Source organism: Canis aureus, chromosome 24 (assembly GCF_053574225.1).
Source record: "Canis aureus isolate CA01 chromosome 24, VMU_Caureus_v.1.0, whole genome shotgun sequence".
NCBI classification, from domain to species: Eukaryota; Metazoa; Chordata; class Mammalia; order Carnivora; family Canidae; genus Canis; species Canis aureus.
This window is the reverse complement of record NC_135634.1, coordinates 48240767-48266226: the sequence shown is the minus strand read 5'-3', so window position 1 is coordinate 48266226 and position 25460 is coordinate 48240767. Positions and strand designations below refer to the sequence as shown.

Genomic DNA, 25460 nt, shown 5'->3' with positions numbered 1-25460 from the left:
CCTGCGGGCACTTTGAAGAGATTGTTCGGCGCGTGGCAATTATTCACGGGCCCACGGTAAGTCCCAGCGCCGTCGCGAAGCCCTGCCTGCTGCTGCGGGGGGAGGCTCAGAGCCACCTCCCAGGCAAAACCTCCGCCACAAAGCACAGCCCCACGGAGGTGAACAAATGGCATCGCGGGGGCCCTTGAGCTGACACAGCCTCCCTCCTGATGAGCGAGTCTGAATGAACCTGGGAGCAGCAAGTAGACTGTAATTAAAACTCGAGGCCCCAGTGCCCGTGTGTTTGCAGCGGAGAACCATCGGTTTATTTCAAGCCACCCTGACTCGAGGCTCCGGGTCCTAGAGCAGAATGTGCGGCCCTGGCGTGTGTCCCGCGTGGGAGGTGGGAGGGGAGGCAGGTGGCGCCCCGGCCCTGCTGGTGCAGCGGAGCCCCCCCAGCCCCCGGCCACCCCGGGGAGCCGCGTCGGGGGCGGGGGGCCACCACACCCTGCTGTTGGTTGGGGACCGGAGACACATACACATGCATTCACAGCCAAGGCTCTCTTCCCGGCAGGTGGCCCGCGAGCTCCAGCCCTCCGTGGTCTGGATCGGAGACACAGAGAAAACCTTCTACAAGAAAGTCCCCAGTGCAGAAAGGACGGTGAGGCTTCTAGATCTTTCTTCACTCGACCTTTTCTTTCCCCCGTGGGGACTCTTACCAGGGACTGTCTCCACTTTCCAAGAACGTCCTCTTGAAGGGAGGAAGGGAGTGAAGGGGCAGCCGTCTCGTGCTGTGTACACGTCTGTATTTGAAACCCGTCAGTGGTCTGATTTTACGAGGAATAATTTAGGGGAAAAAATGAAGGAAAGTATGGAAGAAGCGGTGGGGGGAAGAGAAGCTTTGGACCATGCATGTGACTCAGAGGTAAGAAACAATTCAGAGAATTTGGCTTGGTTGAAGCAAATGGCACACATAGGAGTTATTATTAGGATTTCCTATTGTTCATAATAATAAATAGCAAAGGCCTGAAATTTATGAACAAAGACCTTTGACAGAACTGCTAAGTGCCTGCGTTTGGGGCCCCCAGGGAGCCCACTCTCAACTCCTTCCTTCCTTCCTTCCTCCGTTTCTCTCCTTTAGAAGAACCCTCCTCCCCCCAAACATCCCCCCCCACAAATCACCAGCAAATTTCCCACAAGTTAAAAAAAAAATTGCGGATACACATGATTGTTATTCCACATCAATTTGCACCAAAGCAAATAGTGGTTAACTGTGAATTTCTGATTAAATTCATAAGGATTTTAATCACTTTCGATGCTTATGTATTATACATCATTTTTAGCAGGTAGAGATGATTTGGATAAAGAATGAAAGCTCCGTCTTTTCTTCCCCCAAATGAGCCTTGATTGCCCTGTCATTTCAGAAACTCTTAAGAGGGCTCATTCATTATTAAATCCGGGAATCTGGGAGTTCGCTCCCTCTGCTGGCCACGCTGCCGCACATCCGTGAACACAGAAGGCAGGGGTTCCTATCAATGAGCCGGCTCAGAGACCTCCAGAGACGTGCAGGGCGAGTGTCGTGCCAGGTGTCACTCACCCAACGTCATCAGATAACGGGCAAGGGCTCCGCACGCCCGCACTGGGCATCAGCCTGGGGAGCTAGGAGCCGGGACTTGGGGCTCGTTCATTCATCCTGTGTGTCTGTGAGCAAGTATCCTAAGCTCTCTGAGCAGCCACTTCCTTGGCTACGTCGTTACAGGGCTCCAGAGAGTGCAGCCTCCAGTTTACGGGGCGCCCTAGCGCTCTCGGCCGTGACCCCGCGCCCCCACCCCGCGGGCTGTGGCTTTGCTCTCAGCAGTCCTCTGCACACCTGAATCCGTGCGGAACAAGGCGAATGGGAAAGCTGGTGTGTAAGAGAAGCCAGAGGAGTCCCGGGGGAAGGGCCGATGGCCTGAATGACACACGGGCTCAGCAGCCACCTCCCACACCGCCTGAACCCCCCCACTACTGCTGATTCCAAGAGCCTCAGCCCACGCTCCGGTTCCTGCAGGGCCCCGGATGCATGTTCCTCCAGCAAGAAATTAAGGCCTTTGGTGGCAGAGACTTTGCAGTGGACGAATCGGATCTCTCTCCTGTCCAGCTCTGCATTCGAAGAGCCCGTCGTCTGCGGGGGGACCTAACTGTGCTAACGCGCAGGAATCACACCCTCAGCTGAGTCCCAGAAGTCCTGAGGGACAACAAGCAGAGGGGTCCTCGGGTCCCCTAACGTCCCCAGGGCCGGCTGGGTGGCCCGAGCCATCCCAGGCACAAACAGGGCCGTAGGAGGAGAGTGCCGAGGTGAGGGGGGATCGCTGTGCACATCCCCCAGCTGTACATGGGAACGTGGTCCCCACTCGCCCCCCATGTCCTGGGCCTGCCTTCCTGGGAATCTGGGGCCAGGGCGGACCCAGCTCTGCCCTCCCTCCCCACTCTCAGCCTCTGACTTATGCCCCTACCAGGTCCCTCAGCTGCCAGGGCCAGAGCTGCCTTGAGCACTGGCCACCCCAGGGAAAGCCAACAGCCTTCCCCCTCCCGTGCTCCAGCCTCTGTCCCAAAGGCTCCACGACCCCAAAGGCACTGAGGCACAGAGAAGAAAGTCCATACCTGCTACCATGTCCACCACCCAGAGCTACAACACAAGCAGCACCCCGCATGTGAGGGGTCTCGGAATCTCCCCCTGAAACAAACGCCTCCCTCACAGTGACTTACTCCCCCCTCGATGCCTCATCCTTTAGGTTAAGGCTCCCAAGGTGGTAAAATGTACGAGGATCACCCCGTCCTGAGCAGCAAAGCAAGAGAGAAGTCCAGACTGGCTGTGATGTCTACGGATCTTGGGGAGCTGAGCTCCCGGGGGCAGGGACCCCAGGCCCCACACCCAGGATGGCTGGGAACAGAAGAAGAGGTTCCCAGGGGCACGACTCCTATGTCGGGGAAGCTCCCAGCAACTGGTGGAAGGAGCCAGTTCTTCCCCCATTTTGCACAAGAGCACAAAGGCGGCAAGAGAGCCTCAGCAGGCCGGGGAAAGTGCGGGGACCCAGAAACAGGTTTGTCTGAATGCAGAGGCCCAGCCCCCCCGTGCGGAGGCATTGCCAGTCCACCCTCCCGCGGGCTTCCAGCCACCGCACCTCATCAGCTCCCGGCCGCTCCAAACCACGTCCTGCGAACTGCCCGTGGGGCCTCCGATCGCAAAGCCCGGGCGCCCTGCTCCAGAATTCCTGCACCGCTGCCCACTTCCCCTCCGGTCGTCCTCAACACCCCGAGAAACCCTTCACCTCTAGACTCTGGGGAACCGCCAAGCCCCCCGCGGGCCCCATCCAGGCCCGGGCCCCTCCCCTTCTCGTCCTCCTGGGAGCAGGGCCACCCTCCCCACCGTCTGCGGCTCCAACAGCCAGTCAGCTGTTTGGGGACGACGCGCAGACAGCAAAGAATGAGACCAGACAGGCGGCGGCTGCATTTTCTGCACCATTACCCTTCGTTCCTCCATCCAGCAGGAGCCTTCCCGACATCGCGGGGGGCCCCCACGCGGGAAGCTCTTGCTTTGTTGGTGCTGGTGCAGCGGGGTTTTGCGGGGCCACCTCAGAACGGCAGCTGGAAGTGGCCGCGTGGATGCTAAGTGCTAATTGGAAACTGCCCGCAATAACACTGTTGTGCGGGGCCTGGCGGGACCAGCCGCAGGGGCGGTGGCCGTGGAGGTGGCCAAGTGACTGTGGCTGGCGTGCCGGATGGGCGCCAGGGTCTCGTGCATAACGGGGGGAGGGGGGGGCTCTGAGCTGGAGCCGGGGGCGCCCGAGTGCAGGGGAGCGCTGATGGAACGGACCTGCCTTCTCTTCATCCCCTCCTCCTGGGACTCCACCTCACCAGCAGCAAGGATGGCACCCTGGCTGCGGCCCAGGATCAACATTTGTTATCCAAACAGGCTAATTAAGTCCAGGTGTCCCTGCCACTTCGGGACATGCAGGTAGCAACACCATCTGCCTCTGAACCAGCAGGCCACGCCGCCGTCACCATGGCAACTCGGCTGCGGGGATGGGCTCGGACCGCGCAAGCTTGTCTCTCACCAGGCAGAGTGGCCCTGGGATCAGTCCTCCTTCCACCAGCCTTTGGGCAGCTCCCACGCGCACCCTGCACATCCCAGTCACCCACCACCTGCCTTGTTCTCCAGCAAACGTCTAAAAAGACCGGTCTATTCTCACCACCCTCACTCACTCCGCAACCCGCCACCGTCTGTTTGCTGCCCTCCAACGCCATGGAGACTGCCCTCAAGAAGTTTTTCTTTGACATCCGTTTTTCCAACAAACATTTTGGTTCCCTTGCTCTTCCTTTATGCTGTGTTCAAGATGGATACATTCCACCATTCTGTAAAACCCTCTTCCCTTAGCTTCTGTAGCCCTGGCCGCCTCGTACCCCCACCAACACTTTTCTCTGAGTCTCCTCCTTCCGTGTCTTCTTCGGTGTCTCATTCTGTGTCTTCTGTGTTTCCATCCCAGGCCCATGGCCCATTTCTATCTCCTTGCCCTCGTTGGGCACCATCTCATGTCAAGAAAAATCACACCCAAACCAACGACTGCCTCACTCCATCCCCAGCCCAATGCTCTCCCAGAGGCTCAGATGCAAGCATCCGTGGGAACCTCCCGCACCCTGCTGCAAAGCCTGCCCAGACTCCTCTCCCTCACTACCCGCTACCCAAACTGCTGCTGCTCCTGCATTTTCAAAAGGTTGGTTTTATTTGAAATAACCACTCTTCATCAGAGGGCTTTGGATTCACTCTGGTAAAAAGAGCCCCAAATATCACCAAACTCTCCAAGCCTCACCTAAGTGCGGTGGATTATTTCCTGGCACAGGTATAGACATTCCTATGAGGTCTCTTCTCCTAGGATCTCAGCAGAGGGCTTCCTTCAAGGGGCATGGCACCTAGAAGGCATCTTCTCAGAGCTAAGCAGATGAAGAACTATCATCTAATACAATGGAAACTCATGGGAGCTTTATACACAGTCATTTTGAGCTCTGTTGGCAAATTGCTAGTTTCCTCTCAATTGCAAAGCCCCCAGTTTTTCTGTCTCTTCCTTTTAAAAACCTGTGTCCTCAATAGGGCAAAACTGACATCGTTTCCCACCAGCACTTGTATTTCAGACTAAAACACCAATTATCCCTTACTAAGCTCATTAGTAAGCACATTATGCACATTATGCCGTGCAGTCCTCACAGCGTCCCTGTAAGTTAGGCTCCGTGATTATCCCCATTTCTCAGATGTAGGGACTCAGGTTCAGAGAAATTGAGCAATCTATTCAAAGTCACACAGCTGTTAAGAGCAAAGCCAAGACTGCGATAAAATATATCTGTATCAAAATCTATGCATTTTAACATTTGCCATATCATCTACCTGTTATTATGGAGGGCTTTTCTTTTCTTGGGCTTTTCTTTTCTTTGATGAGGAGGGGAGGGAGTTTGCACATAGGCTGACCCCCAGGTTAAGTTCAGTATTAAAGAAAAGTCCCAGGCCCCTGGGTGGCCCAGACGGTCAAGCCTCTGCCTTTGGCTCAGGTCCTGATCCCAAGGTCGTGGGATCGAGTCCCACAGTGGGCTCCTTTCTCCACAAGAAGCTTGCTTCTTCCTCTGGCTCTACCTCCCTCTCTCTCTCTTTCTCTCTCTCTCTCTCTCTCTCTCTGTCTCTCACAAATAAATTAATAATTTTTAAATAAAATAAAAATAAAAAATAAAGTGCCAGCAAATGCCCCTCCCTGTCCCAGGACAGCCCAGTGTCTGCATCTGAGAGATGGCAGGTTTCTAAAAAGACTTAGGGTGGGGATTAAGGAGCAGCCCTTTCATGAGCAGGTCTTCATCCTCATTGTCAGAGCTATCTGTTTCTAGGATTCCAAGAACTCTCATTCTATCATCCCTCTCCTGTGCTTTCCCCTCTTTTAAGCTCCTCTGTTCTCCTGGGTGGAATCATGCAGGGCCATTGCTTCCTCCTGGTGGAGCTGGAGCAGGCTCCACATTCCTGTGGGTGCAGGCGGAAATGATAGGAAGATGCCTGGTGGTCTGGCCTCGGGCCCAGCCTCCGGGATTTATTTTGCTGTAAAAATTCCATCTCTCCCTCTGCTGTGAATTACATTATAATAAGTCTTCTCTAAACCGAATCCAACAATATAGAAAAAGGATTATACACCATGACCAAGTGGATTTACCCCGGGTTTAACATCCAAAAATCAATTAATGTGATATACTACTATATCATTGGAAGAAAAGACAAAAACCAAATCATCTCAATACATGCAGAAAAAGCATTGACAAAATCCAACACCCTCTCATAATAAAAGACTCAAAAACATAGGAAGAGAAGGGAACTTCCTCCACCTGATAAAGGACAAATACAAAAAAGTCCACTGCTAACATCATACTTATTGATAAAGTATGCTTCTCCCTTAACATCACCTCTTCTCTCCAGCATTATACTGGAGGTATAATTAGGGGGAAAAATGAAATAAAAGGTATCCATGTTGGCAAAAAAGAAGTAAAACTATTTGTATTTGCAGATGGTATGATCTTAGATACAGAAAATCCTAAGGAATCTACTAAAAAAGCATTAGAACTAATAAATAAGTTCAGCAATGTTGCAAAATACAAAATCAATAACCAAAAGGCAATTTATTTCTATACAGTTGCAATGAAAAATCAAAAATTAAAATTAAACAACCATTTATAATAACACCGAAAAAAATAGTTAGGAATAAATTTAACAAAGGAAGTACAGGATTTCTACTCTGAAAAATACAGAAACATTGTTGAAAAAAGACCTAAAAAAATGGAAAGATACATCAAGTATCTTGAAAGTATCTTAATATTGTTAAAATGGCAAGAATTCCCAAACTGACCTACAGATTCAGTGTAATTCTCATCGAACTACCCTCTGGCTTAACTGGCAGAAATTGACAAGCTCATCTTAAAATTCATACAGAAATTCAAGGAAACTTCAAGAGCCAAAACAATCTTGAAAAAGAAGAACAGAATCAAGGTACTTAAGCTTCCCAATCCCAAAACTTACCACAAAGCTGCAGCAATCAGGACAGTGTGGTGCTGGCATAAGAAGAGACATATAGATCAACAGAATAGAATTAAAGTCCAGAAATAAACCCTTATGTTTACCGTCAATTGACTTTTTGACAATATAATATTTTCAAAAAATGATGCTGGGACAATTGGATAGCCAAAAGAATAAACTTGGGCCCCTACGTCACACAGTATTCAAAAATCAACCCCTAAGGCACCAAAGACCTACAAGAGCTAAAACTCTAAAACCCTTAGAAGAAAATAGAAGCATAAATCTTTGTGGCCTTAAATAAAGCAAGAATGTCTTAGATATGACACAAAGAAAAAATAAGTTGCACCATATAAAAACTAAAAATTTCTTTGCTGTAAAGGACATCATCAAGACAGTGGAAAGATGACCCATAGAATGGAAGAAAATACTTGCAAATCATAGATCGATAAGGGACTTGTATCTAGAACATATAAAGAACTCCTACAACTCAATAATAAAAAGACAAATGACCCAGTTAAAAAAATAGACAAAGGATCTGAATATGCATTTTTCCAAAGAAGATCACAAATGGCCGATAAAGACGTGAAAAGATACTGAACCTCATCGGTCATCAGAGGGACACAAATCAAACCCCTTCATATCCACTAGGGTAGCTACATTTTTTTAAGGCAAAAGAATATGTCTTAGATATGACACCAAAAGCTAAATATTTTTAAGAAAGAGAAAAGAAAAGCACGGGGACGCCTGAGTGGCTCAGCGGTTGAGCATCTGCCTTCGGCTCAGGGTGTGATCCTGGGATCCAGGATTGAGTCCCACAACGGGCTCCCTGTGAGGATCCTACTTCTCCCTCTGCCTGTGTCTCTGCCTCTCTCTCTCTCTCTCTGTCTCTCATGAAAAAATAAATAAATCTTTTTTTAAAAGAAAAGAAACACACGTAATAACAAATATTCACAAGATGTAGGGAAACATGAACGTCAGCCACTTTGGAAGGTAGTCTGACATTTTTCTCCAAAAGGTTAAACATAAAGTAACTATGTGATTGAGCAACTCATTTCCCCTGCATGTGCCCAAGAGAAATGTTCGGTGGCACTATTCAGAACAGGCAAAAAGTAGAGACGACCCAACTGCCCATCAGCTGATGATTGGATGCATAAAATGTGACCTATCCGGACAATGGCCATCGTTCAGCAAGAAAAGTGAAGTATGAACATAGGTGAACCCCCAAAAATACTATGTGAAATGAAAGAAGCCACAGACACGCACATACACACGTGTACCACATTTTGGGTGATCCCATTTCTATGGAATATCCAGAATATACAAATCCGTAGAGATGGAAACTGGACAACTGGTTGCCTAAGTCTGGAGGAGGAGTTTGGGGGGTACCATTCAGGGACTGCTACTGGGCACAGTCGTCTGGGGGTGATGAAAATGTTCTAAGATTGAGTGTGAGGCAATGTTTGCACAATTCTGTGAATATATTAAAAACCACTTGATTGGAATTCCTGGGTGACTCAGGGGTTGAGCGCCTGCCTTCGGCCCAGGGCCTGATCCTGGGGTCCCGGGATCGAGTTCCATGTTGGGCTCCCTGCGTGGAGCCTGCTTCCCCCTCTGCCTGTGTCTCTGCCTCTCTCTGTGTGTCTCTCATGAATAAATAAATAAAATCTTTAAAAAGAAAAAACACTCGATTGTACAGTCTAAATAGATGAGTTGTATAGTATGTGAACTCCCCTTCAATAAAACTGATATGGATATATCACAATCATATAAATCTAATAATAAAATATGACATAACACAAAATCATAATAATCAATATGTATTGTAAGCCTCCTTTGCAGCTCTCAACTGGGATAGGCCCTTTCCCAGGACGGGAAAAGCCCCCTGCACATATCCTCCGGGAGGGAGGGGACCCCAGCCGAGCAGAGTGGAGCAAGAGTCTGGGAGTCGGGGTCCTGCTTATTAACTCTGGGACTCGGGATGTCACTTGGCCTCTCTCGGCCTCAGATTCTCGTCTGTGAGTGAGGGGAGGGCTGTCCCCTCCTGGGGAGGTCCCTGTCGTGGAGACAGAAGTACCTGGAACACAGCAAGCCCTCAGCAGCTGCTGCTACTAGGATCATCCAGCTAGAAGATGCATAACCAGCCTGGACATAAGAAGTGGGAAATGCAGCGTCAACATCCTGCCTTGTCCTTGGACATCAGCGGAAGCCCCCAGCCTCCTGCCTCGGTGGGGCCAGAGGTCACCGCATTTCTGCAACTTCCCATTGGGCTTTCCTCCTACCGGCCCCTGGGCCCCGGGGCTCCTGCCCTCTCCCACCCGGCCTCCCTCCTGCACCTTGTCAATGTAGACGTGGAACTGGGCCTTCTCACTGGTCAACAGGAAAGAGAAAGAAGGATGCCAAGCACTGCTGCGGGCACACACGGCCAACAGCCTCATGACGCGGAACGGTCCCCCCTGGGCTTCAGAGCCATGTGCAGCTCCCCCAGGCACCCCTGCCCTCCAGGGTGCTTGGGCACATCTAAGTCCCCCTCTGCTGTGCAGAGCAGTTGGTGGGCCCAGCCCTGACTCCCAGCTCTGCTGGGTCCACCAGGGGCCTCCTGTGGGACACGGTTCCGTAGCACACGGGCATCCTTGTCCCAGAGGCTCTGCAAACCGCCCACAGCACCGTCACCCCTCCCGCCAGCGGTGGCTCCGACACCCTGCCACTCACTGTTATTCCCGAGCATGGGATTCATCAAACACCTGCTCCCCACCCCACCCCTGACCCCTGGTGTCACCAGCCCTCCCTGCCTCCAGGGCTATCCCTGAGCTGGGCTGTGCAGGGCCACACAGAGGCACCGGGCCGGGCAGCAGGGGCTGGTCTCTGCGGGGCACTCACGGTGAGCTCGGACCTGCTCTGCTCCAGGAAAGCCGGGCTGGCTTCTTTCCCTCCTGCTCAACGTTCAGATTCTAATTGGCTCAATAGCCCCCGAGCCAAGTGAGAGCAAAAGCAGCCAAGGCTGCGCTCGGGGCTCCTCTGCGGAGGCTCTCTCCATCATCACCCCAAGCGTCCTCCTCCTCCCCACGCCTCCCCCTCACAAGGCTGTGCCAGTGCAGGCTAATTGAAAGCTGGTGCATTGCCATGGCAACGTGGCCAAATCTGACCCCCGCGGGCTGGAAGTCATCCTCCCTGGGGTACCTCGCATCTTGCTCCTCTCCATCATTAGCGCGCGGAGACTTGGCTAAAATAATACAGGTTCAAACTCTTTCCAAACTGCTTCACAGAGAGAAGTGTCACACTCTTTTGTAACCAAGTGCTTTTCAGAGACGTGAGATCCAGACCTTTGGAGGCTCACTGGCAGGGCCAGCAGCAAAGGCTGTCTTGGGTTCACCCTGGAACAGTTCAGAGGCCTCGCTCCGGCCAGCTCCCTTCCACCTTCCTAGGGTCGAGGTACTAGAAAGGTCACTCAGGTCTTACCTTCCTTCCTTCCTTCCTTCCTTCCTTCCTTCCTTCCTTCCTTCCTTCCTTCCTCCTTTCCAAATCTGAATGCCAGAGGTGGAGGAAAGGAAGAGCCTATAATTCAAGCCACCCCGACCAGGATGAACTCTGAGAATCATGATTCCCAGAGCTTTGAGGTTGCGCTAACAAACGCCAGCCACCATGCATTCTACAAGTAAGTGTCCTTCCATCCTTAATCCTTTTCCTTGGAGATGGGCTCATTTTCCCCCCTTTCTCTCTTTCTCCCAGATGGACCCGAAACGCCTCAAAAAACAGCTTCCAAAAATCCTGAGACTCCTGAAACCGGACGACAGGATTCTGATTGTAGGGACAACCCAGCGCCCCTTCGATGCCGAGCTTCAATCTTTTTGCAAAGTTTACCAAAAAATTATTTTGGTTCCCAGACCAGACTATGCTTCTAGATTCGGCAAGTACCCCTAAGCCCCTTCCTGTGCGCGGTGACTCAGGGTGGGCCGGGTGGCGTTGGCTTGCAGGCGTGTGACACCAGAGGTGGGTGGGGGCCCTGGTAAAGCAGCCATCACCAAAGGTGGTGGAGGTGGAGAGCCCATGCACCGGAGGGAGCTCCTGGACATTGGCAGAGCCTGGGCCGTAAACACAAACCACCAGGTCGTAGGGGCGAAATGTGCTTGTCCATTCTGTTGTTAACATCCTGCTTTTTACCCAAAACAAAAGGAGACTGGACAGGGATTATTACTGGGGGCCCAGAAGATGACAAAAGTCTTTGTAGGTGCTAATTTTTCTTTCGACAGGGGGATCAGGATGAGGTGTCTTGAACCCACGGTGACGGTGTCTTTCTCAGAGAGCATCATTCTTTCCACTGGTTGATTTTTTTCTTTCTTCTTTTCTCTCTCTTTTTTTTTTTTTTTTTTTTTTTTTTAGCTTTTCATTCTCGAAGTATTAGTCTAGGAGCATGTTGACTTACTTAAAATAACCATTAAAGATAAGACCTCCTTTTTCAGTTTTTTTCCTCTTGAACGAATTCAAAATCTCCTTCTTTTGAAACATATTTTTAAGTGAGAATAATACCAAAAAAATGACCCTGGAAGCAGTGCAGTGAAACCGTAAAGAGCCATGAGATGCAAGCTCTGAGCTTCTGAATCCTGGCTCTGCCACGGGATGACTGGATGCCCTTGACAGCTCAGTTGACCTGCTGGCCTGCACTGTTTCTTCTGTGAAGAGGACTGTTAAGTCCCCAGGGCTGTTGTGACCCTTGTCTGAAGTGGAAAGCACAAACACCCAGCACCGGACCGGTTCCCACAAGAGCCCGGGTGGTGCTGGGCAGGGAGGAAGTCAAGATGGCGGCCATGGGGATGGAGAAGGAGTACGTGACCCGGCAGCAGCTGGCCGTGGTGGTGCGGTGCTGGTTCCTATGATCCGCTGCTGTGTAACCAACCATCCCAGTGGCTTGAAACAACAAATGATTCCATCTCATGGTTTGGAGGGTTCATGGGCTCAGCTGACAAGGTCTCCTTGAAGTACCACAGGATGTCGCAGTCAGGTGTCAGTTTGGGCTTCACCTGAAGACTCGACGGAGCTGGACCTATGTGGTCGTTCACTCCTGTGGCTGGAGTTGATGCTGAGACCTCAGCTCTCAGCCAACCAGATAGCCTACACCTGACCTTTCCATATGGCCTTGCACAGCACAGTGGCTGGGTCCCACGGGAGAGCATCCTGAGAGCAAACCTTTCAAGAGGTTCTGGCAGAAGCTGGAAAGATTCTTGTGACCCAGTCTCAGAAGTCACACAAAGTCCCTTTCACCAAACTCTACTGGTCAAGAGCAAGTCCCAGGCCAGCCCAGATTCAAGGGCAGTGGAGTACACAAGAATCAGAATACTATAGTGTGGCTCATTGAGGGGTCGTCTTTACCTCTCATGGGGGTGGTGATGATGGTAGTGGTAGTAGCAGATTTGGTATAGAGATGGTGATGGTGGTGTCGGTGTTACAAATGGCAGTGATGATGGTGACAGCCTGGTACTAGGGAAGAGGAAAGTGGTCACATGGGTGGTGGTGGTGCTGGTGGTGGTAGTGGTGGTGATGATGGCAGCCTGGTACTAGGGAGGCAGTGGTGGTGGTGGTGGCAGTGATTCGGTGGTGGTATGGACAGGATGGTGGACAGAATGGAGTAGTGGTAGAGGTGAGACAGCCTACGGTGGTGGTCAACATTAATAAGAGTGGCGAAGATGACCAGGTCAGACTTGGTTTCTATTCATCCTTCTCTAGTCACAATAGCACCCCCAAAACAGAGAGACTCTGTGACGCTTTCTGGTTGGTCTTAAGCTTCTGTCCCATGTTATCTGCTAAAGAACAACCCTCTACCCCCCACATGGCATAAGCTCCCAGCTTACCAACCACTCCATGTGCAGTGGGAGCTCATTTCTGTCTTGATAAACCGTGATCCTGGCTTCACAAATCAATGCTATACACAAAGAACAGGAGGACTTTGATCTCCATTATTTTTCCATCATTCTAGCAGCTTCTCCATCTCCCAGAGCCTCCAGGCCCTCTGCTGGGTCCTTTGCATTCAACCAGCATTAAAGGAAAAGAGAGAAGACAGTAGAGAGTCTCTCACAGGAGATTTTAGGGACAAGACCCAGAAGGGCCAGCTGTTGTTTCATTCATGTTGCATCAGCCAGAAGGACTCCCACAGCCTCACTGAAGTTCAACGGAGCAGGGATGTGCAGCCCCACCAAGGAAGGGTCCGACATGTTGCTAGGTGGGCGCCAGCAGTCTCTGCCCACTGAGTCTGCACAGAGCATCCCACACTCTTGGCTTTCCCGCTCTCATTCCTGTTGGTCAGATTTCCTCTCTCGATCCCAGGGTTTGGTTTGGGTTGGGTTGGATTTATTGCCGATCTGTACTTTAAGCTACCTTAATGGAATAAGATAGGGTGTTATTCGTTTTAAGGGACCAGATCATTATTCTTGACTTTGGATTGAATAGTTTCTATTGTTTGACAAAACCATAGGCCTTTTAAAAATGAAGCTGTTGATATATATAACAAGGACAGTTGGGTTTTGGGTTTTTTTGTTTTTTTGTTTTTTTTTTTATAAAATGCGAGGCATCTGTGAGGACACAGATCACATTACAAATTCCAACCTGAATCTCCCCGTGGCGGCATCACAGGGGAGGAAGGAGAAAGCAGCCTCTCACCTGTGGGCAGATGATAAACCTGCACACAGGAGTTCTCTTGGGCCCGGGGCTCTGTCCACTAAACCACACGCTTCTCACATATTTCTTCCATGGTGGGTGATTTGTTTAGGTGGCCATTCTTGCTGACATCATAAATGCTGTCCAGCGTTTCCTCCAGTGACCTTGAAGTTTTCATAGCCACAGTGGCTGGGACATCCATCTTAAAGAAAGACTGTTCCTGTCTTCGCAGTGATCAAAAATGGTCTCTTCCAGCCCATAAAGCATGGGCTGCAAATCCATAACTTGGGCCTCTGCTTGGCCATCTATCTACCAGCAGCAGGGTGCCGAAGGTGTCGGGGAACATTCACGATCCCGCTTCTCAAATCCCTCCAGGCAGGCAGCGGGGGGAGTACCAGCACCAAGAAGGGAAGGATGGGTCAGCCTGAGGAAGCACAGTCCTTAAGGTTTACCGAGTAGAATGCCATAGCTACCTTCTTTCCCCAAATCAAGCTGTTTCCTTCAGAAAATCCACCCGCAAAGTTGATTAATGCCTCTTCTGGTCCCCAGAAATCCCTCTGGGCCTCCTCTCGCCATATTCCTAATGCTTCCTGCTCTCGCCTTTCTTCCCAGGGGTCTGTTTCACTAATAACCCAATTCATCATAGGCCCCCACCCCAGACCCAGTGTCTGGTCGGATGAGCCCAGTCCACGTCTTCCGATTTTTCTGGAATTCTAGTCCTCAGAGACCACAAGCTCATCTAAATCATATTATCACTTCCTGTGCTTTTATAAAATCACGAATTAAAAAAAATGACTTTTGAGATACTACGTCATCTCAAAAACACAGCTGGGAGCCAGGACAGAATCAGTTTGGAACGTCAAAAGCAGAGAAGGGGATCCAAAGACCAGATTCCCTTCAGTCTAAAGAAGGAAAAGAGAATGTAGATTCGTCTGAAGAAGTGAGGAGCCTTCGCATCCAAGAGAAGGAAGGTAAAACACAATCAGGAGAGCCGCTCCGCTGCCTTCAGCACGCTCCATTGGCTGATCCGGCCCTCCCCACCCCACCCCTTCGTCGGTGGTGCTTTCGTCCTCTCCACCTGCACCACTGGGCCAAAGACTCTCAGCAGCCGTGGCTCCGGAGCTCAATGAGCCCCCCAGGCTGTGACTCACTCAGCACCTGACTCCCCTCCCAGCCCCTCAGCTGGTGGCTTTGTAGAAGCAGCCAAAGCTATTCTTTAAAAGGCAAGTCTAGTTCATCAAATACGAGAAGTCAAAATGATTCTCTTTCCCCTTCTCTGGGTCTTGAGAAAGCTGTGGGCAAGAGGCCAAGTCCCACCATAGCCCTGACTGTCTCCACAGCTTCCCTCCATTAACAAATGGGGAACTTTGGGGGGGGAATCAATGATTTGTGTATTTTGAGGACCCTTGGCGAAAACTCTTCATCAGTATCATATCATACATTTTAAGAGTCAATAGTGTGTTGACGTGTACTTGCTAGACCAGAGTAACTGTAGTTTTTTGCTCTGTTTTGAAAGAATCCTTACTTGTAGAGACACTCCTCGTGCTGGGAAGCTGGAGGGCTGGGCTCCCGTAGTTTAGCAGGGAGGCAGGGATGGGAGCTGAGGGTTGGTCTCTGAGAGCCTTGCCTTCCCCATTTGCTTACTGATGGGTCCCCTCCACGTCACCAGTGAGAAGCTGGCCTGGGGTACACAAGGCTGCCGCTGTCCGAGTCTCCAGCTGGGGACATCGACCGGGTCCTCGGCTGTAGGGGCAGTGCCCTGTGCTTCAGCATAAAGCACGCTCCCTTCTCCACTTCCAGAGTCACCTTTCAGACTGTTAGCACAGTTTTTTTCAACCTTATAAATCTGGACAGGGACACTCTAGCCCCAAGGAATGATGCCACCTGGTCGTTGTTCTTATTTTTCCCATACATTGTAGTTCCTAACCCTTCCTCAGTTATAGCCGGGTAGGGGTGCTCCTCACCTGCTACAATCTGTTTTACACAACGATCCTTTGACATATTCTGTGTTTAGGTATTAATGAGCATTAGGAGACCTTGGTACAAGGTGGAATGACTGATTATGATTACAGTAACAACAGTAACACGGCTACAGAAAACAACGCACCCACCATATGCTAGAACAGGGCTGTCCCAAGCCCTGCGTGTGCACCCTCGTCTTTATTTCTCACCGCAGCCTGAGAAGTGAATCTGTCTATTCCCATTTTATAGGTGAGCCTAAGATGGATTCAAGCTCAAACAGACTCACCAAGAAAGCAGCAAAGTAGATCCAGGGGGTTATATGTGCTTTGGTCAGTTGGGTGGCCCACGTGGCCCTTGATACCTAGCATCACACAGCTGGGAGACACAGGAGGCCCCCAGAGAACGTGCACGCCTTCCAGCAGCTCAGCTCCCCATGAAGCCAAAGGCCACCACCCCTCCCATCACCACCAAAGTGGATGGTGGAGGTGGATTGTTAAAATGACTCATGACTAAAAATCCCACTCGACAGTGTGGTTCATTGATACATGGCAGCTCATGCTATCCCTGGACCGTAATCAGACCGTTTCGTTTTATCAAATATTTTTTGGATCAACGTATTTGAGTGAGCTAGGCATTTAACAGACCTGACAGTGTTCAGATTATATAATAATGGTCATTTTTTTTAAAAAAAATTTCAAATATTCCTCAAAGGAGGTCAAAATGCTTAGGAGACATTTGACCAGACCCTCCCAGCACTCAGAATGGCTCTGAGACAGGCGGCCTTGGCAATGCCTCACCTTTCTCACTGGGTATGACAAAACAAGCCACGGTGAATCTCATGTACTTCCCCTCCTTTCTGGAATGGAGGTAACTGCCTGAGTGTCATATCATTTCAGATGCTGGGTGGGAGTCCACTCTCTCTCTCAAGTTCAATAATTCCATAATTCACTTTCACGACATCCCAGTGTTCTAAGGAGAAATCACTCTGTTACCCCAGGTCCCATTCACCCAGAGGACAACGGGTGTACCCACCCAGGGGGGGCTCAGTGAACTGCTGTTTACAGTTGTTGGGGGAATAAGGGTCAATTTGTACCCACAGGGACCTGAGCCCCCTGGTGATGAATGGAAATTGGAATCTGCATTCCTATTCCGCATGCAAAAATAATGCACCAAAACTTTGTAACTAAAAAAGAAAGTCAAACTCTTACTCATACAAACACTCGGAAAAATACAATATTCTGATGCACAGAGTATATACCCTCCCGTGTATACCCTATCTGAATTTCCAATTTTGAAAGATTTTGAACGACTTTGAAGATATCACATGAAACCTGTACTGAACCTGCTTTCATTTTTCCTGCTTTTGTGGGCCTAGGACCTCAGGACCATTGATATGTTTGTCTCATGGTTGAAAATCACTCCAAGGGGGGAAAAAAAGTATTTAGCTATGTGGCTTCCTGCTCATTTGAATTACAAATAAAACGGAGTGTTCCTCCTGTGTGTTCCTTTCTTGATGAGATGCAACCTTGTACCAAGAACTAGATCATACGGTTTTCCCTGTGGTGACCCTTGTTTTTTGTGTCTTTTTCACCATCTTGGATACAACAGTTTTGTGGAAACAGATCATCCAACGCAATGGAGGCATCATTACCAATGCCCTGAATATCAGTTGCCTGGCAAAGGTCACCGATGGCTTCACCCAAGGACACATAGTCCAGGTGGTTAAAGGTGTGCTCACAGACCGCAGAATCCGGCAGCAAACGTATAAACCGCTCACGGCAGTGGAGTTTATTGCGATGCTAGCCAGCATGAGTCCGGTGTACCAGGAGGAAGAAGAGAGCTTTAAGGTAAATGGAGGGCCTGGGTGGCCACTTGTCACATGACCTCCTCCCTCTGGTTCCTGAGTTTCATGAATTTGTCATATATATTGAAATGTGGAAACTTGAAATTTTTGATCAAACATTCTTTCCAGCCTTGCCAGTAAAACATGTGCCTTCCAAAACTTAGGAACAACTGTGGTCTGTGACTTTATACATTAACAGCCAAACTGCAGAATTTTATTTTATTTTTTTTAAGTTTTTACTGATATAAAGGATATATAGCACGTAATTTACAAATTATAAAATATAAAGCACTCTTTAAAAATTTTTTTAATTCCAGCATAATTAACATGCAGCATATTAGTTTCAGGTGTGCAATACAGTGATTTAACAATTCTACACTTGAGTCAGTGCTCATCCTAATCAATGTCCTCTTAACCCCCTTCACCTATTTCCCCCTCCCCCAACCCCCTCCCAACATCATTTGTTTTTTTTTTTTTAATTTATTTTTTTATTGGTGTTCAATTTACTAACATACAGAATAACACCCAGTGCCCGTCACCCATTCACTCCCACCCCCCGCCCTCCTCCCCTTCTACCACCCCTAAAAACTGCAGAATTTTAAATAGCAGGTTTGAAACCACTGGCTTCAAACACACACACATCCACACACATGCGTGCACATGCATACACACACAGATGCCATACATACATGTATGTACACCTTTTCCTGGTTCTCACTGGTTTTAACCTCATATTTCATGTAATAGAACCAGTTTTGCATAAAGAAAACCATTCCCTAGGGACGCCTGGAAGGCTCAGTGGTTGGGCATCTGCCTTTGGCTCAGGTCATGTTCCCAGGGTCCTGGGATCGACTCACACATCAGGCTCCCCGCAGGGAGCCTGCTTCTCCCTCTGCCTGTGTCTCTGAATATCCCTGTGTGTCTCTCATGAATAAATAAATAATATCTTTAAAAGAAAACCATTCCCTAAGTAGTGTATTTCAAGCCCGTGCTGGTTTTGTCCCATATTTGCTGTGGCATGCTTCATTTTTTTCAGCGTACTTACAGTAGGAAATCACAAGAGAACTCATCAAAGTTTAAGTTTTTCTAATTTTTTAATACATTTTTGTAACGTTTGTAGAATTTTTTAGATCTAGAGGAAATCAAGAACCAGCTTTTCCAAATCCCTCTTTTACAGGAGGAAAATAAGTTGCAGAGAGCTATGTGCCTTATCCAAGCAAATCTACATTAGAGCCCTAGATGCCCAGGCCAGCGGGCACGCCTCACACTCCTTCTAATCAAAATGAATATGGTTGTGTTCACTTTCTGGACCTGGAGGCAGTTTCCTTGGCCAACTGGGAAAACAAGGGAGGAAAATTCTATCCGTGCAATTATACCCACCACAACATTGGCCATGCAATCATCAGAAAAAGAATCAACATTCTTGTCTAAACCTCGTGTGCCTGGAAGTCTGCTTGAGATTAGGAAAATTTCCCTCTGCAATGTATTACTTTTCCATCAACTCTAAAAACCATGTTTCCCTCCTGCTTTGCCACTAATTTTTCAGTACAAGGTGGAAAAGAGTCATGCTGATCCCTGAAATAATAACCTAGCATGGGGTTTGCGATCTTTTCCATAAAGAGCCAAATACCAAATATTTTAGGCTTTGAGAGCTCCACAGTCTCTGTCACAACTATTCAATCCTGTATCACAGCACAAAAGCATTCACGCACAGTATGTCAATGAATGGACGTGGCTGCATCCTAATAAAACTTTATTTGCAAAAATAGGCAGCGGGCCAGATTTGACCCATCAGCTATAGTTTTGTTGACCCGAGCTCTAGCAAAACTGCAAAGAAATTTCCCAAATCTAGATGGAGTTTCTGCCAAGGATTTGAATTAACGTTCTTGTTAACTGTTGAAATCTTGTTAAAATTCATTGCAAATATTTATCCTCTTCATGCAACATATCCTATTCTTATCCGAAATTCCCAATTTTTTTCTTTGGAAAATTATCATTTTCCTCCCTATTCTGAGGAGCTAGGTTTAGAGTTTTAAAACCTGTGCTTTCTCTTAGCTGGATTTTTAACTTTCCAAAGTGATTTGTAGAAGTTTTTCTGTCATGGGTACTTTGTGGTCCAGTAACTATAGCTGATCACGCTATTCAAGCAAAGGAAATGCTACCCTGGATAACCTGAGATGAGAACATATATGCTTCTCTCTTCCATTCTTGGCATATTTGATCATTTTTCTTTTTTTTAAGGAAACTAAATCATTTTTCCACCATCACTACTAGCCCTCTCCCCTCATCAATTTCTGCTTATTGTAGCTCCAGAGCTTGGCACAGCACCTGGCCCCAACTCGATGTTCGACAACCTTTTTTAGTGGCAAATTTATTGAGCAGATGGAGAGATGGACTGGCACTGTCACACCAGGAAATAATGTGACTCTGTGGCTCTAGTTGCTTGTGATCAGGCCAATCATTTCTGCCCTGAGAAATTTGACCTACCTGTGCTTCTGACAATGTATCACACTGGGATCTTAGAGATTCTCTGAACACATTGTACCCTATTCCGTAGACATGATGGAGAAAATATTTAAGGGTAATGATGGTAATAATCATAATAATGTTAGCTAATACTTATTGACTATTTATGTGCCAGGCACTCTGCTATAATTCATTTAAACCTCATAATCCCCCTATTTTACAGTTGAGGAAATCGAGACATAAAAAGATATGGTAGGCAGAATAATGGCCTCCCAACGGGGTCTACATCCCAGTCCCTAGAACCTGTAAATATGTTACATTACATGGCAAAGGGGAGTTAAGGTTGCAAATAGAGTAGGGTTGTTAATCCACTGAACCTAAAACAGATTACCCTTACTTATACTGGTGAGTCTAACATAATCATAAAAAGTGAAAGAGGGACTCAGGAGAGAGAACCAGAAAGTTAGCAGCATGGGAAGGATGCATTGGTATTCCAAGTAACCCCATGTTGCTAGCTTGAAGATGAAGAAGGGGCCACAAGCCCAGAGAACAGGTGGCCTCAGGAAAGTGCAAAGGATGAGGGAATGCATCTCCCCTGGAGTTCCAGAAAGGAAGACAGCCCGCAGACACCTAGATTTTAGGCCAGTGAGATCCATTTTGGACTTCTGATCTTCAGAACTGTGAGATAATAAATGTTTTCTTTTATATCACTAAGTTCGTGGTAATTTGCTACAGCAGAAAAAAAAAGGTGGGGGGAGGCAAAGTGACTTGCTTCTAGTCATACAGCTAAAAGGAGCAGAACTGAAATTCAAACCATAGTCCAAAGACAATTTTATTACCCGTATTCTATACTGTGTCTCAATAAATTAGAAGTTCATCACCTAAGTCCTTGGCCACCTCACCTTACATTGAAAACAGAGCCAAAGTGAAAGGAAAGATGAGAAAAATCCCCAAGTACCAGAACCAAAGGTAAATCTCAAACACAGGGACAACCATGTGCCTGGCATGCAGCACAGAGAAAAGTCAGGGCTAGGAAACAAAAAGAGACTAGGGGCCAGGGAAGATAAAGTGGCAATACCTGCTGCTTCTGTGACCGGATCTGTGGTATGTCGACATCACCAAGGAGCATTCACTTCAAAACATCATTACAAGAGGTGCTTCTGGATTTGGCTTTAGAGGATTGTGTAGAAGCAGCTGCAGTACTGTGAGGGAGGGAGAAATAATGAGAGAGATCGAGACCACAACAGAGCTTCCTACTCAAAAGGAACCTGAAAATAAAAATCCCAAGACATTTTAGGAAACCTAGTGCTAAGTACAGCCTGGCAAAGTTGTTGAAATTAATATAATTCAGATGTTCAAAAAAAATAAATGAAGGCATCATTTCCTTTTTAAAATTTTTTTATTTAAATTCAATTTGCCAACATATAATCTAACACCAGTGCTCATCCCATCACATGCCCTCCTCAGTGCCCGTCACCCAGTGACCCCATCCCCCTGCCCACCTCCCCTTCCACAACCCTTTGTGTGTTTCCCAGAGTTAGAGTCTCGTGTTTTGTCTCCTTCTCTAATTTTCCCCACTCAGTTCCCCTCCTTTCCCTTATAATCCCTTTCACTTTTTCTTATAGTCCACGTCTGAGTGAAACCATATGATGATTGTCAGAAGGCATCATTTCCAATAGAGATGTACAAAGTTTTGAAACAAAGACAGGCAGAAATGGAATAAGAAGACATAATTACTGGGGAAAAAATCACAAAAAGAAAGCTTAGAAACTAAATATACAGTAGTTAATTTAAAATGGCAAAAAATAAAAGAGGTAAGATATCTAGACTAGACAAGCATGGTCAAAGAGCAAATTCATGGACTGGAGGATGCTCCCTCCCAAGGCAGCACAGAAAAACAAAAAGACAAAATCTATAAACTGCAATTAAGAAGCTTTGAAGACATTGACATCTAACTTTTAGAAGTTCTAGAAGAGGGATCCCTGGGTGGCGCAGCGGTTTGGCGCCTGCCTTTGGCCCAGGGCGCGATCCTGGAGACCCAGGATTGAATCCCACGTCGGGCTCCCAGTGCATGGAGCCTGCTTCTCCCTCTGCCTGTGTCTCTGCCTCTCTCTCTCTCTCTCTGACTATCATAAATAAAAAAATTTTTAAACAAGAAGTTCTAGAAGAGAAAAAAAGAAATGTCAGAGGAACAATTATTTGAAGAAATATTTGCTGAAACTTTTCTTGAATTAAAGACATGAATTCTTAGAGTAAAAATGAACTCCAAGTGGCCAGCAGAACAAATAAAAATAAATCCACATGCACATGCATTATTGTGAACCTAAGAATAAGATAACAAGCCAGTCTTCAAAGATGCCAGATTGCCAACAAACAAGGATGTTGTTTGGGGGTTGCCAACTTCCAAACACCAGTGGGAGGCCAGGCAGCTCTTTGACTGCAATCTATTTCCAGAAGACAGTGGGATCTTTTCTGCAAAATGCTGAAGAACAGTAACTGTGTACCTAACATTTATGCCCAACTAAACTAGCACCCAAGAGACAGGAGACAATAAAGACATTTTAAGACTTATGAAGACTAAGCTAGCCTCCCACTCAGATCAATTCAGAAATATCCAGTAAAATTGAAGATGCTCATGCCCTACCTACCAGGAATTCTACATATATGCCCTAGAGAAGTTTTCTCATAAGTATGCAAAGAGATATGTACGAATTATGAATTTCACCATTGTTCCCAATGAAAAGTTGGCAATGGTCTATATGCCCATTAATAGGAGAATTGACAAACAACAAACAACTTGTAGTGTAGTCATTCAGTGAGATATGATTACTACTATGAAGTTTGTACACTAAAATGTTTTTCAGCTTTCAAATGAAAAGTGAAGGTTGAAAAAAAATGCATTCACAGGACCAGTTGTAACCACAAAGTGCTTTATTGGTATATTGGCTGCATGTTTTCGACAGTCCCCCTCTCAGTGTTTGTGTGGCCTTCCATGGCTCCCACATGGCCACCCGTCCAGCTTCTGGTGGCCATGTGTGAACCACGGAGTGTTATTCACAAGAAAGCCCATGCCCTCAGGAAGATTCTCTAAAAAGATAGGTGACTTAGTTGAGCTGATCAGATTTGGCCTGTGATTCTCTGATGTACACTTCTTGGGGTGGAAATTTCAAGTTGTGTCAAAATACAGGTTGGAAAACGCCTTGAGAAAGAATGTGTACTAAATATACATTAAACGCCCAAAGTTTAATGGCTGTTTGCCACTTCCTTCTTATCAAGCTTTTCTTTGTTTTAAAGAATATTCCAGTGAATTTGTGCCATTTTGATATTTTCCTAAACATATGTTTTATTTCAGGACTGGTATGCCAAAACCCCTATGGGTAAAAAGCGAGCCTTGGCGCTAACAGAAGGGAACATTGAAAAGGAAAAGGAAAAAGGGAAAAAGAAGGAAAAGAAAGGAAAAAAGGAGAAGAAGAAAAAGTAATGCCTTTCTGAGGAACCATCCTTGAGTGTCTCAGGGATGGAGGTGGTCCTGACTCGCCGGGGAGAAGGCTCACCATTGCCTGTCTGAAGAAGACTCAGGCCGACGCCCGGAGCTCGTCAGCCCCTGCATTCACTCAGCCCTTTACTGGGCTGTACACCAAGTTCGATGACCCTCACCATTGTTTGTAGAGTTTGTAATTGTTGCTCAAATTGTGTAAAGTTTGTGTGTAACCAAAATCCACGCCACACACAATCTTTCCATCTCATCAGTGCTAGTCGCCAAATTTCAGATGCGATAAAAACTACTCTAATTTGACAACTAGTAAGTAACGAGTCTGTCACCAGCACTCCAGCTTTTCATTAATCCATATATACTGTATATTCTCTTGCACATATTTTAATACATTAATTCTTTGCTCTATTAATATATTTTATATAATGGAATAAAAACTGTTATCTTTGAACTGACTCAGTAATTCGGTTGTGGAGCTAAAAAAAGATGTTTAAAATTAATGAGTTTGGGGCTCCTGAGGGGCTCTGTCAATTGAGCACTTGACTCTTGATCTCAGCTCAGGTCTTGATCTCAGGGTTGTGAGTTCAAGCCCTATGTTGGGCTCCACACTGGGTGTGCAGCCTATTTTTAAAAAATTAGCTAGTTTATTAATCTTCTGACTTTGAAGATGGGGGAACATAGGTCCAGGGTCACACAGTGGACACCTGGGACAGCAGGACTGAAGTCATCCTCCCTCCCAGCTTGGTGCTCTTGAGAAGCATGGGAACATGGACATGCTAATGGCCAGATGAAAAGTATCACATAAACATAGGGTCAATGTGGAGAAGAGGAAGCCTGAATGAAGAAGAAATGCTAAATGAAAACAAGACTAAGGAATAGAAAAATAAGAGTCAAAAAGATAAATTTACATTTGGTATGAATATGAAAGTTTGGTGGAAGATGATAAGTAACCTGTGTCCACGTTGTGGTGAGAACGCCATCAGAGGAAGCAGACTTAAACTAAATATATTTATTTTTCTAAAGATTACTTATTTATTTTAGAGAGAGAGCACGAACAGAGGGAGGGAGGGGAAGAGATTATCTCCAGCAGACTCTCCACTGAGCATAGAGCCCCATGCGGGGCTTGATCTCACAACCCTGAGATCACGACCTGAGCCGAAACCAAGAGTCAGAGGCTCAACTAACTACACCACCCAGGTGCCCCCAGACTTACACTGAATTTCATCTGAAATTTAAGAATATCCTAACTGACAGTTTGGGTCACACCACCGAAGGTTGTAGAATCTCCTGTAGACTGAGCTAGCTCTCCGGGTTTTCTTGGATTTTCAGTAGGTTAGCTCTTCAGTACCCCAGACCGTGTGTGCTTTCCAGGTGTCTTCTGGCCGCCAGCACATCCCCCTCAGCCTGTGTCTGCATGGGGGACAGGTACAGATTAGGATGGAGAGAGACAAACTCAGGCCCACATGATGGGGATGTGCTCTGCACACACCCGAAGGCAATCTCCTGAGTCTGCCTTTGTATATGACCTCAGTTTTCAGACTTTCCTGCCTCAGACTTGCCTCCCTTCCCCTAAGGACCCAGGATTTTACAGACGGCGGGCCTGCACCCCGGCCCACTTACTCACTTCAGACTGCATCTGATCAAGGCCCAAAGTAGCTTGAGAGATGGGCAGACTTCCTGCCCCGTGTGTCCTGGTCAGTGGGACCGAGACCCTTCCTATCACATAGCAAGGGAACCAGACTGGTTATGGCCCAAGAAGAGACTTGAAGGCTCTAGCATTTGATGCTCATTACAAAAGAGTAGGGCCTGTATTGTCAAGAAATGAAAATCATGGGGATCCCTGGGTGGTGCAGCGGTTTGGTGCCTGCCTTTGGCCCAGGGCACGATCCTGGAGACCCGGGATCGAATCCCACATCGGGCTCCCGGTGCATGGAGCCTGCTTCTCCCTCTGCCTGTGTCTCTGCCTCTCTCTCTCTCTCTCTCTCTGTCTATCA

General features: G+C 47.6%; 1 protein-coding gene across 2 annotated transcripts in view; it reads left to right on the top strand.

The window, feature by feature from the left end:
* DRC11 (dynein regulatory complex subunit 11) overlaps window positions 1-23921 on the top strand; it is a 146868-nt gene extending 122947 nt beyond the window's left edge. For both annotated transcript variants that reach the window (XM_077869338.1, XM_077869337.1), the window contains 4 exons: window positions 554-640; window positions 10784-10961; window positions 17273-17511; window positions 23326-23921. In XM_077869338.1, the coding sequence (XP_077725464.1) occupies window positions 554-640; window positions 10784-10961; window positions 17273-17511; window positions 23326-23454 (633 nt within the window). In that variant the 3' untranslated portion in view covers window positions 23455-23921. The remainder of the gene's footprint in view (window positions 1-553; window positions 641-10783; window positions 10962-17272; window positions 17512-23325) is intronic.
* Window positions 23922-25460: the final 1539 nt, after the last annotated feature.